At 33.8% G+C, this 17,770-nt stretch overlaps 1 protein-coding gene across 7 annotated transcripts in view; it reads left to right on the top strand.

Annotated features, from left to right (window-relative positions):
* The window catches only part of NIPBL (NIPBL cohesin loading factor), a 157,964-nt gene that overhangs the window by 111,525 nt on the left and 28,669 nt on the right, over window positions 1–17,770 (top strand). For all 7 annotated transcript variants that reach the window (XM_030236653.2, XM_050986877.1, XM_030236655.2 and 4 more), the window contains 11 exons: window positions 3,526–3,708; window positions 8,040–8,237; window positions 8,421–8,492; window positions 8,583–8,672; window positions 9,862–9,965; window positions 11,282–11,368; window positions 13,514–13,745; window positions 14,419–14,570; window positions 15,176–15,256; window positions 16,382–16,482; window positions 17,519–17,657. In XM_030236653.2, coding sequence (XP_030092513.1) covers window positions 3,526–3,708; window positions 8,040–8,237; window positions 8,421–8,492; window positions 8,583–8,672; window positions 9,862–9,965; window positions 11,282–11,368; window positions 13,514–13,745; window positions 14,419–14,570; window positions 15,176–15,256; window positions 16,382–16,482; window positions 17,519–17,657 — 1,439 coding nt within the window. The remainder of the gene's footprint in view (window positions 1–3,525; window positions 3,709–8,039; window positions 8,238–8,420; window positions 8,493–8,582; window positions 8,673–9,861; window positions 9,966–11,281; window positions 11,369–13,513; window positions 13,746–14,418; window positions 14,571–15,175; window positions 15,257–16,381; window positions 16,483–17,518; window positions 17,658–17,770) is intronic.

The following is a 17,770-nucleotide window of genomic DNA, read 5'->3' as shown; positions in this document are numbered from 1 at the left end:
GAGGGTCAGTGGACATTGAATAGTAGGTGAAGATCCATTAACATCTTTCCTTAGAAACTTTTTGATGATAGTAATCAAGCAGAACCAAAAATTTGTTCTTCTCTGGGAAGTAACTTGCATGTTGGTTGTGGACAGCATTGCATATGTTTGGAGAAGCACTGTAGAAGTGACTGTTCATGTATGCATTTCTTTGAAATGAATTGTTCTTCTGTGTCTTTCCTTCAGTCTCACCAGTGTGGAGTTGGTTAGAATGCTCTTCCTGGCAGTAAAAAAATGTTGCTTTGATGGTACTTTACTTCTGGTTTTTGTTTGTTTGTTCATTTGTTTGTTTGGGTTTTGGTTTTTTTTTGTTTTAGATGTTTGGTTGGTTGGTTTGTTTTGTTTGTTTGGGTTTTTCCTCAGTTGTTTGCTTTAATAGTTGCAGAAGTTTTGAAATAATGTATAAATGACATCTGAAGACTACACATACCTATAGTCTCATTTGAGACGTGGTGTACACTGATCATACACATTGCAGAAAATTGAGTTTTTCCAGTCAATTTTTTGACAGTCCTTCAGCAAGATATTTGGCATTCTGTTATATTATCAAGTAACTTTTTAGTTAAGTCACTTCCTTTTTACTATTTAAAAAGCCATACATGCTAGAGCCAAATGTAACTGAATAAAGTGAAGACATGGAAGTAGGTACTAGGTCTTAGCCAAATTAGCAAAAAAATTTGAAAGTGATTGTACATGGATTTGTCGATTTTAAAGGTGTTTGTGTTACATATCCTATTAATTGTTTTATAAAGTTTCCCATAAACTGAAAAGGCATTAGCATGTGTTTTATAACCTAATTCATATTGTCATGTGACTGGATTCATAGGTGAGCTGAATTCTTGTATTTCTTTACCACTCTAAACAAAAAAAAAAAATAGTGCCTACATTATAAAATAGAAGATATTAAAGAATAAATTTAGTAGGATATTTCTAGTGACTTTTGAGCTGCCCTGACTCAAGATAGCATAATTAATAGAGTAAAATAAATATTAACAAGCTCCTGACTTGACCAAAAGTACAGAATACCCCTCATTTTCTTCAGAACAGTTGATAAGTCCTTCTCCATATATATTAGAATTGTACATATGTGTACAGTCATGCTTAAGTCCTTTGTACGGCGAAAATAAAACTCCATAGATTTAGTTGTTTACGATCCTCAGCAGCTAAGAAAACTGGGTATGTGGCACACTTACTTCAGGAAACATTGTGACAGAAAGAAAAACTTCAATGATATCTTATAGAGAGCTTTATAATAATTCTGTCTCTTTTCTGGTGTTCTGTACTTGAATAAAGGAAGCTTTACTTATTTCCTAATAAAAGAAAAATGTGTAAGCTTATACAGTAATCTGAAATATCTGTAACAGGAGAGAGTGCAAATCAAGCAGTAGTTGAATTTAGCACTGGAGAAATAGAAATGTGAAAATTTCGAGACAGAAATAAAATTAGTTTTACAAATATTTAAAGTAATCTTTTTTTCACTTATGTTTTATGAATGCTGTGATTTTTTATTTATATTTAAAGAATGAGTACAAAATGAAAGGTCAGTGAGAAAAGAAAGCAAGAACAGATATTCCTAGGAGACAATAGAATAGCCTGTGAGTTTTGTTTGTTATTTGAGGTTTTAATACAACTTTCATTCATTTACTTATAGTTGTCTTTTGCAGTGTTTTTGTTTGGCCAGATTTTTTGTAGACTTCATGCTACGTGTGTAGTCCTGCTGATTTTAATGAAATTGCCAACGGGCTTAAACTTGAAAATACATATTAGAGAACCTGGATTTACAGCCCTCTATGAATTTCATCCATGGAAATTGTCTTAAAACTTGTATATGTATATTTTTCTGCATTCTGGGGCTGAACGTAAGCTCTTTTGCACTATATAGGTATAGAAAGTATGGGGACACAGTGCTCAGATGCACAGCTCTGCAGCATCCAGCCTGGACCTGGCTATCATCCAGGCAGCTGGTACACACAGAGGAAATGATCTGCCCGTGCTGATGTACTTCTTGTCTGAAGTCAAGTGCATAGCCCACAAAATTATTCATTAACCAACCACACCAGGAAATGTTTTTCAGCATTTTCAAAAGCAATATTGATAATTTAGGTAGCTTTGGTACATGGTGATTGTGTAAGGATGGCAACCTAGCACAAATAGGTAACAGTGAGCACAATGTGAAGGAAGCAGAGACAACTTTCCTATCACTTTACTTTGTTTATGTTTCACTATGTCACTTCAAAAACCCCATTTGAAGTTAAATTGTTTATTGAATGACTCGGAGAGTATATTTTGATGATGGAATCTCATGGTAATATTCTTCTAATTCCAATTAAAGATGTTTAAAGAGAGAAAGAAAAAAAATCATCTTGCAATAAAAGTTAGGATAGTAACACAAAAATGGACGTAAGTTTTAGAAAGTTAGTGTAGTGATGTAGTGAATGCAATTAAAGTGTATTGTCATCCAGGAGATAGGGTTTTTTGGATGAATGTGTGTGTATAACAATTAGAAGGTGATTTCCTCTCTAAATAACATAATATGCATTGGGAAGAAGAGAGAGGCACTTGCACAAAAATGTTTCTTCTGTTGCTGGAAAAACATTAACAGTTCAGTCTGACAACCTGCAAATCTGTGTAATAGGTTATTTGATAAATAAAAATAGGACATCAAATAAGCAAACCCCCAAAAAAATACTTTTGAATTGATTTGTTTTCCTTGTGTCAGTTGGAAATATTTTGCCTGAAAATTTCTTTCATTCTAACTGCACATGGATTTAATCTTGGCTTCAAAATTATAAGAATGATTGTCTACCTATTGATCACTGTGGAAAAGAAACCTGATTTGTGGTTCAGCTAGCTGTTTGTCTGTATTCAATAAAAATGTTTCAATTTTATTTTGAAAAAAATCAAGCAACAATTTGCATTGCATCATCAAACTACCAGCAGGAAGTAAGAAAAAATCTGAAGCAAAAGCTGAGTTGTCAATTATTTGACCTATATTTAGGCATATGACACCACAAGTATTGCCGCAGGTTGTCTGTTCTTACTGAAAAAGGGAATATTACTGTCTTGGGTACAGTAATTACTATAAATGATAGTAAACAGAAGTGTTAATGAGGCACTAAGAAATCATAATTTACTTACAATTGTTAGAAAACCTGATAAATTCAAAGGATGAACTGAAATAAGACTAAACTTTGTGGAACAGAGCAAGGATATCATTCTACAAAGATAATTGAAAAGGTGACTCAGAGGTAATTCATTTTTGTGACTGAAAATATTTTATTGAAGGAAATGTATATGCAATTTATTGTGTTATTATTTCTTGCAGTGTGGGCTTTTAAAAAAGGCTGTCAAATACATTTGGGTCTATCTAACTGATCTAACTGATTGCTAGTGGTTGTCTTGTAAGTGGTTCCTGAGACATTGTAGTATTGTACCCTCTTTTTTGTCTTCAGGTTTACATTTGCTCTTCTTACTCTCCACTAATAGGTAGCATAGATCAGTCAGTGTTAAAGGAGTTGCCCCCTGAGCTCCTGGCAGAAATTGAATCCACCATGCCACTTTGTGAACGTGTGAAAATGAACAAGCGCAAACGTAGCACAGTTAATGAGAAGCCAAAATATGCTGAAATCAGTTCTGATGAAGATAATGACAGTGAAGAAGCTTTTGAATGTAAGTAGTTCATGATTCTGTTCTTTAAGGTGAAAAAAGCTAGTATTTTGTTTTTACAAAAAGAGACATGTCTTTTTTTAAGTTGGCTACCCTAAAACATACAGTCCCAAATTTGCTGTCCTGAGAGCTGCCTGGCCAAGAACCCTTGTTTCTCTTTTAAAAGAAAAATTACTTGATTGCAATTTTTTCATCCAAGATTAAAAGCAGTGAGTTGTTAAATTTATTTTCCTGATTACTTTCCTGGAAACTGCTCCCTAGATATTTTTTTTGCTTTCAGTTGTACCATAAAACATTTCTAACTATTCAGATTAAGGAAAATATTTTCTAAAGAAGCACAGAATTTATACAAGTGTGAGCAGAGAGAAATTTCACTAAATAAATTCTTGAATTATTCTTTGTTTTATTGATAAGAAAAGGGGAAGATCGCCTCTTGAATTTTTGAAACACAATAAATTGAGAATCTTGCTGCCCAGAAGTTTCTTAAATTATTTCTCTTGTCATATTCCTCGAAAAATGGAAGTTATTCTTGATGAATTCTCAAAATACCATTTGCTGCTTCTACTATTCTTGAATTAACTGTTTGCAAAGGAAGAGAGGAAGCTTCTCTTTAGAGTTTTGCTGTGCAGTTGAATAAAGTTCCTAAGGAAAAAAAATTGTTATTTGCCTCTAAGTTAAGAAGGCATTTCCTACTTGTTGATAGAAGTACGGTTGGTTAGTTTCTATGGTTGTAGAGTTAACCAGCCCCGGAAATAAGCTGTTAGACCAAAGTGAATCAGTTCAGTCTGAGCTATGTAGCCATGCAGGACTGTGGGAGAAACCTGTTAGCCTGAGAAGCAATCTTGCTTATAAGGATGTTTTTCCCAAATTTTGCACCTTTTTTTATAGAAACATCTTAATGAACTTTCACAAAAATAATGTTTTGGGGTTTAGTATTTCTTAAGGTCCAAAAGAGAAAGATTTTTTTGCTCAGCTTCTTAGTATGTTTCAAGTTTTCATCCAACACAAACACTGTGGTTTTGCACATGAGAATTATAACACTGTTACCTTTGATCTTTAGCAAAGAAGCTGAAAAGAATGTCCTTCTGTTGTTTGTTTACCCTTTTAATGATAACTGAATAATGCTTCTCTGTGCATGAATGTAATGTCTTCAGGTCAGTTGTAATCAGTCTAAATTTTGGCAAAGGATTAATGATAATTTGCTTCATTCAGGAGTTCTATATTCTCTGTTTACCATGTTGTATCAACCTTATATGATGTTAATAATTTGGAACAGTGAATTAAAAAAAAAATTACTGAGCAAAGTTATTTAAGTTGGTTGGGAATGGAGAGAATTGTAAACACTTTCAAATACCTTAATCTATATATTAGCCATAGTGGCTGTAGAGTTCTCAAATACAAAGCAGAACAACTTAAGGAAAAGTTTCACAATAATGATATGCCTTGAGGAATTCTAGTTTCAGTATACCCACTCAAGAGATCTGGCCATCATTCTAATCAATTCAGTGAGTACATGTGGTTTAAAAATTAATTACTGTATTTCTTCAAGAATACTGTAGAACTGAATTAAATTTAAAACAAGACAAAACTATCGAAAGTGAAAGATCTATGGCAAGTACACTGAATAGATTTGTATTGTCACAAATATATGTTTCTTAATTATTCTGTTGCCCTTAAACTGAACTTAAAAAAATATGAAATAGAGATTAGTATAAAAGAGAAGTTTCTTTGAATATTTCATTAAGAAATATTAAAATAAATAATGAGAAATTAAAGATTGATGAAGTCATTCTCTTACAGTAATTACTAAGTGTGATATTGCATACATGTTTGGCAGAATTTGGAAGGAAATTGGGTGTTTATATTCCAAATAGTATTTATTTATGTATAAAATCAATACTAACTCTTGAAATGTTATTAATGCTTACTTTTTTAGTCAATTTTATTGACTTCAAAACAAATATTGTAGAGCAGTGATTGTGAAGAGGTGCTTCAATGTTCACATTATTTGTCTTGTAGAGCTGGCAGAGCTGTAACCCATTCTGTTTTGTCATGCAGTGTTGATAAACTGGTCAATCTAAAATTCTGCCAGAAAGCAATATTGGAAGTTACTTTTCTTGTGGAGATGTAACTGGGGTCAGAATTCATCCTACAGAGTTTAGTGTTACAGATGATTTGTTAACTGGAGAAAGGGCCCATCTGCCTTCACAAAGCACTGTCTCATGGGGTAAAGGTATCAGTTAAGATGTATAAAAGCTTTCCCAATAGAACTCTCAGATTCTTCTCCAGTACATTTACTCCGGGTATCATAGGATGGTTTGAGTTAGGTTTAGGAAGCAACCTTAAAGATCATCTAATCCCATCCTCCCTGCCCCACTAGCCCAGGTTGCTCAAGGCCCTGTCCAGCCTGTCCTTGAACATTTCCAGGCATGTTGCATCCATAGCTTCACTGGACAACCTGCTCGCTGCCTCACCACCCTCACATAAAGATTTTCTTTCTAATCTCTAATCTAAACCTGCTCTCTTGCAGTTTCAACTCATTACCCCTTGTCCTAGGACTCCATGTCCTTATGAAGCAGTACACACAGACTAACCTCTAGAGCCTGTGACAATCCCTCCCTTCTGAATAGTATCAATTCCCTCCAGTGCACCAGCTCTGTGTCATCTGCAGCTTGCTGAGGGTACCCTCAGTCTCACTATCAGTGTCACCAAGATGTTACAGTGCTGGCCCCAATACCCACCCCTGAGGGGCACCACTTGTCATTGGCCTCCATTTGACCATCGAGCCATTGACTGCAACTCTTTGAGTGTGATCATCCAGCCAATTTCCTACCCACTTAGTGGTCCCAGATGGCTCACCAATGCTTCAGTCACAGTTAACTCTTAACCATTTTAGGCAGTGCTAATACCTCTGCCATCCTTAACATGACTGTACTATTCCAGAAGGAAGTCTGATCCAGATGCAGTAAGTCTTGAAACCTGAACTGAGTTATTATATTAAAGACTTGGACCATCTCTATCACATTTTTGGAATTTGAAACCTCTGGGGTTCATTGCAAAACAGAAGTGTTCCCTTAGAGGTTATGTTTATTAGTTCTGATCCTAGGCTATTGATTATAAACTGGTATGTTTCTTATGTTTCTTAATAAATGGCTTGTCTTCAGCTTTTCAGTTCAGTTCCAGTTCTGTATAATGCTTTGAGCCATTCTGCTCAGAAACAACCTTACATGCAGTCTTGCCAAGGAGACTTTGTAGAGACACACAATTTCAGGACTCTTATATGCAGGTCCAGAAGCAATAAACTGGCAATAAACACTACCATTCTGGAATGTGCTATTTTTGGAAGTGTTTTGAACTTTGCAGTACAGTCTAGTCTCTCTTTGGTAAGACATCTCTTTAGTAGCTCAGTTAGCTGATTATGTTAAAAAATGGAAAGTTGGCTGATTTCGTGGAGGAAGCTACCTGCTTATCCATATCCTTTTCTTTAAAACTGAGCACTCTGTCAACTTCAAAACATGCAAGACTTTCTTTGAAAATAACAGAGAACTATCATTCTGCTCCCCCATTTTATTTCCACCAAATCTCTATGCAATATTTGCTCCAACTTCTTCAACATTGACTTTTCTGGGCTTTATGGTTCTGCATGAAAATAAATTAGAATAATTATCTGTGGTAGAGGCTTGCTGTTTGGCCCAGAATTGTGACTCCAGCTTTCTCCTTTACAGAAATTTCATGCAGTATATACCAAGGCAAAATTTTAGTTGTCTTGGCAAAACAGAATGTCTTTTAGAAAATAGATTACCAAGTCTTATTGGAACTTATTGGTATGTTAGATGGATAAGGCAATCACTGAATTGGAATATGGATATCCAGTAACACAATTTAAATAACTGATTAATTATCTCCATATTCTCTTATAAAAGGATGAAACTTAATTTAATTTGTTCAGCTTTGCTTACTCTGCTTTTAAAAAAGACAAATGTCCTGTAAATTCATATTTTTAAATGTTTCTTGGTATCTCTGCCAGTTTTAAGCACAGCTTTTCTGTAATTCAAAAGAAAACATTAAAATAAGTAATCTGTAACAGAATTGTATCTGATAACCTCAGTGTCCATTTGATTTGATGAATAGCTGTACAAGAGTGTTGGACTTGCAATCATAGAATCATTTAGGACCTTTATAACCGTCAAATCCAATGTCTATTGCAAAGTCCACTACTTTACCATGTCCCTAAATCTTACATCTGCACATCTTTCAACCATTTTAAAATGTTTGCTTTTGATCTATTAAAAGTGTATGTTTTGTATTTAAAATGAAAATGCATTTATTTCTAGCTTCTCGTAAGAGACACAAAAAGGATAGAGATGAAGCTTGGGAGTATGAAGAACATGACAGGAGAAGTTCTGGTGACCATAGGAGAAGTGGTCATTACCATGAAGGAAGGAGGATTTCTGGTAGTGGCCGTTACCGTAATCGCAGTCCAGATGACTCTGATATGGATGATTATTCTCCTCCTCCTAGCCTCAGCGAGGGTAACTGATCACTATAAGGATTTAATTTTATTCCATAATACTAGTGCTTTTTTAATGGAAATGTTAAATATTTTATAGTGGACATCATTGCGTACAACACTGAGTACAAGTGTAAGAAATGTAAGTAATCGTTTGTTGAAGTTTTAAGGAAGTGTTTGTTTTACTCCTTATTCTCTTAATTAGTGGCTAGAAAAATGAAGAAGAAAGAAAAACAAAAGAAGAGGAAAGCTTATGAACCCAAACTAACACCTGAAGGTAATTTTAGAAGATATGTTTTCTACAGTTTGTATTTTCTGCTTTATATTTAGGATAATTGTTTATGAATTTCCCTTTTTTTTCCACCAGAAATGATGGATTCTTCAACCTTCAAAAGGTTTACTGCTTCAATAGAGAATATTTTGGAAAATCTGGAAGACATGGATTTTACAGCTTTTGGTAATACATCAGAAATTTTCAAAATGCTTACTCCAGTTGGAAACCTGAGGAAAAACTGTATTGTCATTTTCGAGCTTCCTTCATGGTGACTTAATTTCATGTGGTAACTTGCTAGGGCCTAAGGATTGATATGGCTTTCACCTTGAGTGGTGGCTTTTACCTTTCCAATTTCACTTGCTGCTGCCTGAAGAAGATCCTCCTTCCCCCTCTCTGCAGAATCCAGAATGGGCATAAATCATAATGAGTATCCTTTCCACTTCCCTTGGAGTGGAAAGGATACTTTTTTGGGATGTCATTAAGGTGTTACCTTCTGTCAGATATGTAAGCAAGATGGCTCTCTTGCTAGCAATGTCTGAGGCACATAATCACACATCTGCTACTTGGAGATATGATTCTTCAATTCAGATAGCAGAGTCCTTGTGAATTTATGGCTAAGACACTGTATCATTTACCTATATCAGTGGAAAAGCAGCCTCCTTAACTAAGTGTCTAAGGAAGTAGTTCATGTTGCCAAAGGTGACTTTCTTCTGAAATGGGTAATGGAATATTCGTTAATTTTTTGTTCTACCGTCTTTGTCACAGGATTAAAACAAGGGGAGGGGCATAGTAAAGTTTCTCTAGTTTTTAAAGCCATAGTTAATGCAGCCTTGAACTTTCAAGTGAAGTCATTGGATTTTTCTGTGTCTGGTAACATGATTTTTGTCTAAGGTTAAATACAATTAAGACTCAGATTATCTCAAGGTGCTTAATTTCATATGTGTTTTTCATCTATTGCTCTTGCCCGGATTTGAACTTCAGGGCTACAGTTTAAGATTTGTTCTGAATTGAAAATTATGGCAGAAGTACTGCAATAAGTGGAGTTTGGTATTTTAAAAATTTTTAGTTTGTGACTTTCAGAAGTGCCTGCCTCATGTTAGGCTCTTAAATGGTGTCTTAGAACCATGAAATACCATTGGTATGGTAAGTCATACTTAACACATATTCATTGTTTCAACACAAGGAAAAGGTGTCATTATCAGTCTTTGTTAGATTCTAATTATTTGGAACCATTAGATGCTGGCTATCTGGACAATCAGCTCTTTTTTTTCAGTTAACATTTTTTTATTGGAATAAAAAATACTGATTTCCTAGAAGTCTTACTAGAAATAAGATTATTAAATTTTTACTTTTTTTTTCCTCTTTTTTTAAGGCGATGATGATGAGATTCCACAGGAATTGCTACTGGGCAAACATCAGCTTAATGAGTTGGGTAGTGAATCTGCAAAAATCAAGGCAATGGGCATTATGGACAAGGTACCTCTTCATAATCTAACTTTTTTTGGTATATAAAATATTCATTAACATACAAAAACTTACTTTTTCTGTAAGGACGTTCCACCCTCTTCAAAGACACATGGACCAGAAGAACAGCTGAGCTTCTGCTCACTTGGCTGAAGAGCTTAGGAAGTTGCAATGTCCTAACTGTTACTCTTTCTGAAGCTGAGACATTTTTGTTGAAAAGTCCTCCTCTGTGTCCTCCTCTTCCTCAGTCAGCTAGAGGAACTTGTTTTGGTGCAAACTTGTTGATGTCTCACATCTAGAAACAGTGTTCTTAATTTCTTTTTATCTTCCTGGAGCTCTTGGCTTTGGGCAGTTTTGTGTTAAACTCTTTTCCTGCTCTTGACCACTTGTGTTTGTGGAGTGTGTGTGAAACCATGTACTATTATAATTACTCTGGACTATTCCAAACTTCTGTAATCCAAACTTTAGATATTCCTCCTGGATTTTCCTTCAATCTCCCTACCTTCCTTTGTAGTTTGTGGGTGGTATGATCATTTTTCTTTCCTGATCGTTCTCACCATTAACCTCTGTTCCATATTTTTCACACATACATACATACATACATACATACATACATACATACATACATACATACATACATACATACATACATACATACATACATACATACATACATACATACATACATACATACATACATACATACATACATACATACATTCATACATATCTATAAAAACTCAATTTTTTGTTGCTTCCAATAGTGAATAGTATCCAGATGAGAGAAGCTAGCTCTCCACAAGGTTAACATATTCCACAAATTATTTAATCAGACTTGTACAGAAGATTAGTAAGTTTACTTTTTTCAACATACTACTTCTTTGAAGTTAACACTAATATTAAGAATATATTTCCCTTTTATTTTCTTAAGTATAAGGGAATTAATGTCTGCTTGTTCATGCAGTATAAATTTTCTCCTAATAAAGCTCTGTATGGTCAGTTAGAATTTGTAAATCATACATGGATTTGGTAAATTTCTATTTCTATTTCTAGAAGCAAATAACTATACAACATAAGCGATAGGCAATTTAAAAATTTGTTTCTGTGGATTTTGCTAGTTGAAAATGTAGTTTAATTGCAATCCTAGAATATATTTTGCTTGTTTCCATTATAGTATCTGCATTCTCCTTCTCCTTATGCCAAATTGTTTACAGTTGAAAAAATTCAGATTGTACAAGCTCTGTCCTTCATTCTTCAATGTTCTTTTCAGCAATTTGGAATCATATTTATTTCTTCAGTTGTTTGACGTGTTTCTTTATTTGTTTTAGCTCTCAACGGATAAAACAGTAAAAGTTCTGAATATTTTGGAGAAGAATATTCAAGATGGATCAAAGCTTTCCACTTTACTTAACCATGTGAGTTTGAAATTCCATCATTTCACTCCATTATGCAGAATAGTTTTCTTCACTTGAGTCCTATTTTGTGATAGATTCAAATACTCTGTATGTGTGTGAAAGGGATTTCTGATATAACGTCTGTGATTAAAATTTCCCAAGTTTTAATACTTGAAGCAAAATTCAATTAATTGTGATTTTTCATAGTTGTCATTTTCATAGTTGCCACTACTGTATTTTACTATAGTAGTGACAACTAGCACATGTATTGGGAGCAACTGTATTTTCTTCTGTTTCATTTTAGATATTATAGTCATCCTGAAATATTAATGGTAATTCTGGTGTAATTTGCATTGTTGGACATTTCTTTGCTATGTGTCCATAAAACATCCTTACAAAATGGAAGAGGTACTGCAATTTTCATATAGAGACTACCTTTCTCCTGAGCATTAAAGAAGAAGTTTAAGGTTGAAGTGTTCTTACACTACAAAGTGACAATGTCAATATAAATAAAATTAACAAGATGTTTAGTATTTTAGGATGGGGTTTTTTTCCAGGTATACCTAAAACTGCTCAAAAATTTTGAGGTTTAAGAGGCTGATGTTCCATATTTCACATTTCATGTATTTATTTATACACTTAGTATTCAGAGCAAGATTAGAATTGCAGCAAGATTAGAATTGAGTTTTAAAGAAAAAAGCCTCCTCATCTGTAGAAATAAGAGAGTAGTAGTCTATATCAGAAAGGAAGAATTTGAACTTGCACATGAAAACCAGACACATTATTGGTACCTAAATACTTTCATCTAGATAGTTCGTAGGGGTTTCAAAGTTTCAGTATATCGTTCTGAATGTCTTAGACAATACGAAAAAGGCATAAAAAGGAAGTACTGGTTTACCTGATCTACTTCATTGTGATGAAGTCTTTATGCTAATGATTTTAAAGTGATATCTTTCTTTTAGCTTTTTGAAGTAAAACTCAAAATTATTAAGAAGTTAATTAAATTGTCCAGTGCTAGCAATTCAGAGGCAAACTTGGATTTAAAAGAAAAAAAAAAGAATCTTTTTTTAAAGAAGGTGTAAGGTTGCTACTTTTACAGTGGAGTGAAAATATCTTACCTCCATGTCAGTATATTTTTCAGAGGCAGAGGATGCTTTAATATTCATTTCATTTCCAAGATAATTAGTGGAAACACTTTTTTCCCCCTTAAGGTTTCGTTTGTGTACATAGCAAATTCCATAAAGCCATTGTATCTGAGAAGTTTGCACGGGCCTCTTGATCTCCAGTTTTTTGTTGATTCTCTGATTATGTATATCATGTATATAATGCACTGTTCTATTGGTTCAAATTCTCTTACCCCAAAGACAAAAAGCTGTTACAGTTTCACTGACCTCTGATTTTTACAAGGAAAGCCAACAGTGTTGAAGTGTGATGTCATATAGGTAGTAAAAACCTTTTTTCTCTGGAGGCTCTGTCTGTATCAGAGAAGCTATGAGAATTTCTACCTAGCCTTGCTGTAATAATGTTATTACAATATTTAAGTAGTGCTGGGTGGTCATACTTAACCTCATCTATGTTTGTTTTGGTATCTCATATAAACACAGTAATACAGAGACTCAATATCCTATGGTAATCTAAATGGATGTATTTGATAAGATGTTGATAGAAGGTGGGTTGGTCTGTGAAGCAGAAAAATTTGTGTACTTACGGATTTCATGGACTTGCAACAGTCTTTTTGGATAAGAATTCCCTCTAGTGGCAGAAATCAAATGGATCAAAGCCGCAACTAGTACCACTGAAGAAAACACCAGATAAAGGAATTAGATTTTGCTTAATGTACACCAGTCTTAAATAGAGCATGCAGCAGTCTTCCCTCATTGTGCTTCCCAGTGAGACACAGAAACCTTCTTTGTGTTCTAACAGAAGGACACAAAATATAGGACTTTGAAGACCAGTAGCTTAAAGAGATGTTACAAACTTGTTGCTAGTAAAACAAATATTACTTGATTAAAAAATTTAATTATTTTAGTATCATAAAGGAAATAAAAAATTTCATACATTAGTGTTATGTAGACATATTAATGTAATGTTATTTTCTTAAATTTGGTCAGAATAAAAATTTGATTTTTTTTGTTCATACTCTCCTGTTTTTCTTGCCTGTTGCAGAATAATGACACTGAAGATGAGGAGAGATTATGGCGTGATCTTATTATGGAAAGAGTGACAAAATCTGCTGATGCTTGTCTTACTGCTATCAATATTATGACATCACCAAATATGCCTAAAGCTGTATATATTGAGGACGTAATAGAAAGAGTTATTCAGTACACAAAATTTCATTTGCAGAACACTCTCTATCCTCAGTATGATCCTGTGTATAGAGTGGATCCTCATGGTGGTAAGTATGCTAAGAAATCTTTCCATATTAAAAGCTATAAAAAGTTAATCTACTGGATGATGATGTAAATGACTTTCTGGAATAAGAATTTTTGTATGCAGCTTTTATGCTGATAGTCCTTTCTTATCACATAGAGTATCCTGAATTAATGCACTGTTAGTTTGAGGCTGATGAAACAGAGTAAAAAAACAATGAAATGTGTCATCTGAAGAACTTAGTCATGTAGCACCTTGGTTTACTGTAATAATGTCAGTGTAACCAAATTATTTAGAAGTTTGAAGTTCAACTTTATGTATAGTTATTATTTGTTGAAATAAGTGACTTCATAGTAATATGAAATATGACTAGCCTTGTATAGCCAGGTATATAATGATTTGTTTCCAGGAAAAGGATTTAGCTTCTAGCCTTTTGTTTTCATGTACATACCTACAGATGCATGGCTCAAATTTCAAGATCCTTTTTAAAAATATCAGGTCCAGCATTTAGAGTAATTATGAAAAATATTTATCATGTGAAATTCCTGCTTTTGAGCTGATACTACTGAGTGGTTTTTCTAAATGGCTTTTGCAAAGCTGCAGTCATGCAGTTGTTTTTGGGGCACTTTGTGAGGAAGATCATCTTTCTAGTATTTGAAACACTGTAATTATTAATGAATATGTATTTTATTTTCTAGGTGGTGTTTTAAGTTCAAAAGCAAAGCGTGCCAAGTGTTCCACCCACAAGCAAAGAGTTATAGTGATGTTGTACAACAAAGTTTGTGACATTGTCAGCAGCTTGTCAGAGCTGCTGGAGATACAGCTTCTCACTGATACAACTATTCTTCAGGTAGTTTTTTTCAGAATTCCTGTCCAAAAATGTTAGCTTTGCTTTTCCTAGAGTAAATGTGAAATATAATTTTTTTTTTTTATATTTTCATGTCTCAGCGACATGAAGTTTGAAATCAGTACAAGCTTTTGAATTTTTAACATCAGAGTGACTGATTTGTTGTGTAGTATGTCATTTGCATCTTCTCTTCTGCATTTAAGTTAAACCTGCATGTACTGAAGTATAGAGTGTTGGAATCATTTACTTTAGAAAAGATCCTTAAGATCTAATTTAAACTATCCCTGGCACAACTCAGGGCCCATTTCCTTTGTCTTATCACTTGTTAGCTGGGAGAAGAGACCAGCCTCACCTTGCTACACACTCCGTTCAGGGTCTTATAGAGGACTATAAGGCCTCCTTTGAAGCCTCTTCTCCACACTAAACAGCCTGATACCCCTTCAGCCACTCCTCATAAGACCTGTGCCTAAATTTAATAACCTTATTTGCAAATAATATGAAGTAATTGTTGAATGCCTTACCTGCTGAATGAATAACTGACTTGTGAAACTGCCTAAGTACCAGTTTGTTAGTCCTATATACTTAAAATAACTTCTATCCATTGATAGGTGTCATCGATGGGAATAACTCCTTTCTTTGTAGAAAATGTCAGTGAGCTACAGTTATGTGCCATCAAATTAGTGACTGCAGTAAGTACTTTCTAATTTGTGGGTTCTTGTGCCTGTCCTGCTGAGATTTGTTAGGGTGTTTACATAGGCTGTATTTTCCCTCTGGTAGAGAATTTGAGTGTAGAATTAATGCTATTCTTGCATGTTTTTAGAGTTTGATATCATAATATAGAAATCTACCTGAGCTGCCCCTATTTGCTGAGTACTGTATAGAAAGAAATTGCCTATTCAAGCAAGAAGCTTCTTAACTTTAATCGCCAGTGTAAAGTGTAAACTCCTTCCTCTTACCTGTCCCTTTTTTATTTAAGAAATCTCCTTTTTTTTAAATCTTTAATCCTAGCTATGTGGTTTTCATTATTTCCTATGTTCAGATTTGAACTTATGCAATAAGTCATAGAACTAGTATGGTGTTTCTGTGTGACAGAACAAATTATTTTCCTCAGAAGAGGTGACTATCTGAAAAAAATCTCAGGATAGGTAAAATATTATTTCAGGAAAAATGTAGTGGAACATTTGGAAATGTAGTGGAAAAATGTAGTGGACAAATGTCGTTGTTCAAGTGGGAGATTTTAATCATTGTAAGAATTATATACTTAGGTATTCTGCCCAAACAAAAGGGGGGGCAAAATCAACAGTTCTGATTCTGTAAATTGAAAGAACATACCATGTCAGGCATTAACAGTAAAGCCTGGCATGTGAAGTAAAACTGTTATCTCAAATGGTCTCTGCAACCTACATGTGTTCACGTAAATTGTGTTATGACAGTTTTCCTTTGTACTGAGAGAAATAAATACTAAGTCCAAAAACTTAGTATTATACTGTTTGACTTTCTTATGTACTGTGTTATACCATTAACAAAAATATTTTAAATAGAAGGTACTTTCAAGACCTATTACACATTTAAGTTATATAAAGATTTTTTAAAATCTCTTTTTGGAAAAGTTTTATGTAATTTTTCAAGAAATGCTTTTATTGAGAAAGCAATAAGTAAGGTGAATTGTGATTCATTAACAGTAAGGTGAATTGTAATTTATTGATGAGTCATGAGAAGTATATGCTGTCATATAATTATTTACAATTTATTTTAAAAGCTATATTTTATGTAACAATAAATCATTATCTGATAATCATGTAAATATTAAATAGGTGTTCTCCCGTTATGAAAAACACAGACAGCTAATATTAGAAGAAATTTTCACTTCCCTTGCACGACTACCAACTAGCAAGAGGAGTTTGAGAAACTTCAGGTAAATAATACTTCTGATGTAAATAATAACTTGTAGACTATAGCATTTATAGTTTTGTAAATGTAAGATTTTTGCAGGTTGAGATTTCAAAACAAATTGTTCATCAAATGTCTTATAATGATTTCTCGATTTTATGCTATCACTTTAGTGCCTACTAACAAAAATAATAGAAACATTATTTTGCTTACTAAGAATGTGAATGGGTGTAATGTTAGTGTGCATTGAGGATTATTTTTTGTGGGTCAATTCTTTATTCTGTTTGTATGGAGTTACATAATTTCTTCATTGCTAAATCTTTTTAGGAAAATTTGGCTGAATACACTCAGAGCACTCTTTTCAGGAAGGGATCAGTTTCATATCCATATCATCTTATACATCAGGGTTTACCACCTTTTGATGTTGTTAAGTGTAGCAGTAAGGTGGTGTTGGTGTGTGTATGGGCAGCAAACTCATACTGCTTCTGAGGTTACATCAGGGAGAAACATAGTCTTCTTACCAACTTAAGACAGTTGCCTGCTGAAGTTTGTAGTATGCAATGCTGCTGCAGATTGTAGGTGTAGCCCTTGTAAAAGTCAGTCTAGGTCATGGTCACTATTTTCTCTATTCTGAAAGTCCCATACATTTCACATACATTGAATACTACAGAAAAATTATTACAGCAACAGTTTGGTGCGTTTTCTTGTGTTGCGTTGGAGCGAACATGGTGTTACACCTAATAAGCTTATTTTTAAGTATTTTAGCAGGTAGATGTTTCTTTTATTAAATATTCCTTTAGCTGTTTCAGCCAGTGAACTGTGTGCTATTTCAGTTTACCTCTTCTGTACAAGAACAATACTTACTTGTTTTGTTAGGTCAAATGTTACACTACATAAAAAGAAGCAAATTAATAGATGAATGTCTAGAATGTGGATTTCTAGCTGTGAAATATCTATCTTTCAAATAATTTTGGAAAGATATTACTTAGGAGCAAAACTTTTTCTTGTGTTTTGTCCTTTCTGTTTACTTTTAGTGTTAAAACTGTCTTTGTTATTAACAGGTTGAACAGCAGTGACACTGATGGAGAGCCTATGTACATTCAGATGGTAACAGCACTAGTTCTGCAACTTATTCAGTGTGTGGTTCACTTACCATCAGCTGAAAAGGATTCTAATTCAGAGGAGGAATCAAATAAGAAAGTAAGATATTTGTTAAAGCCTTTTTTTATATGTGTGTGCAGAAATTACTTATGTATGTTCGTAGGTATATTACATTACTACAATGCTGTAGTAATCAAGCATTGTAATTTTAC

This window comes from Serinus canaria, chromosome Z, assembly GCF_022539315.1.
Source record: "Serinus canaria isolate serCan28SL12 chromosome Z, serCan2020, whole genome shotgun sequence".
NCBI classification, from domain to species: domain Eukaryota; kingdom Metazoa; phylum Chordata; class Aves; order Passeriformes; family Fringillidae; genus Serinus; species Serinus canaria.
Note: the sequence above shows the minus strand (reverse complement) of the source record. Positions and strands in the feature narration are given on the sequence as shown.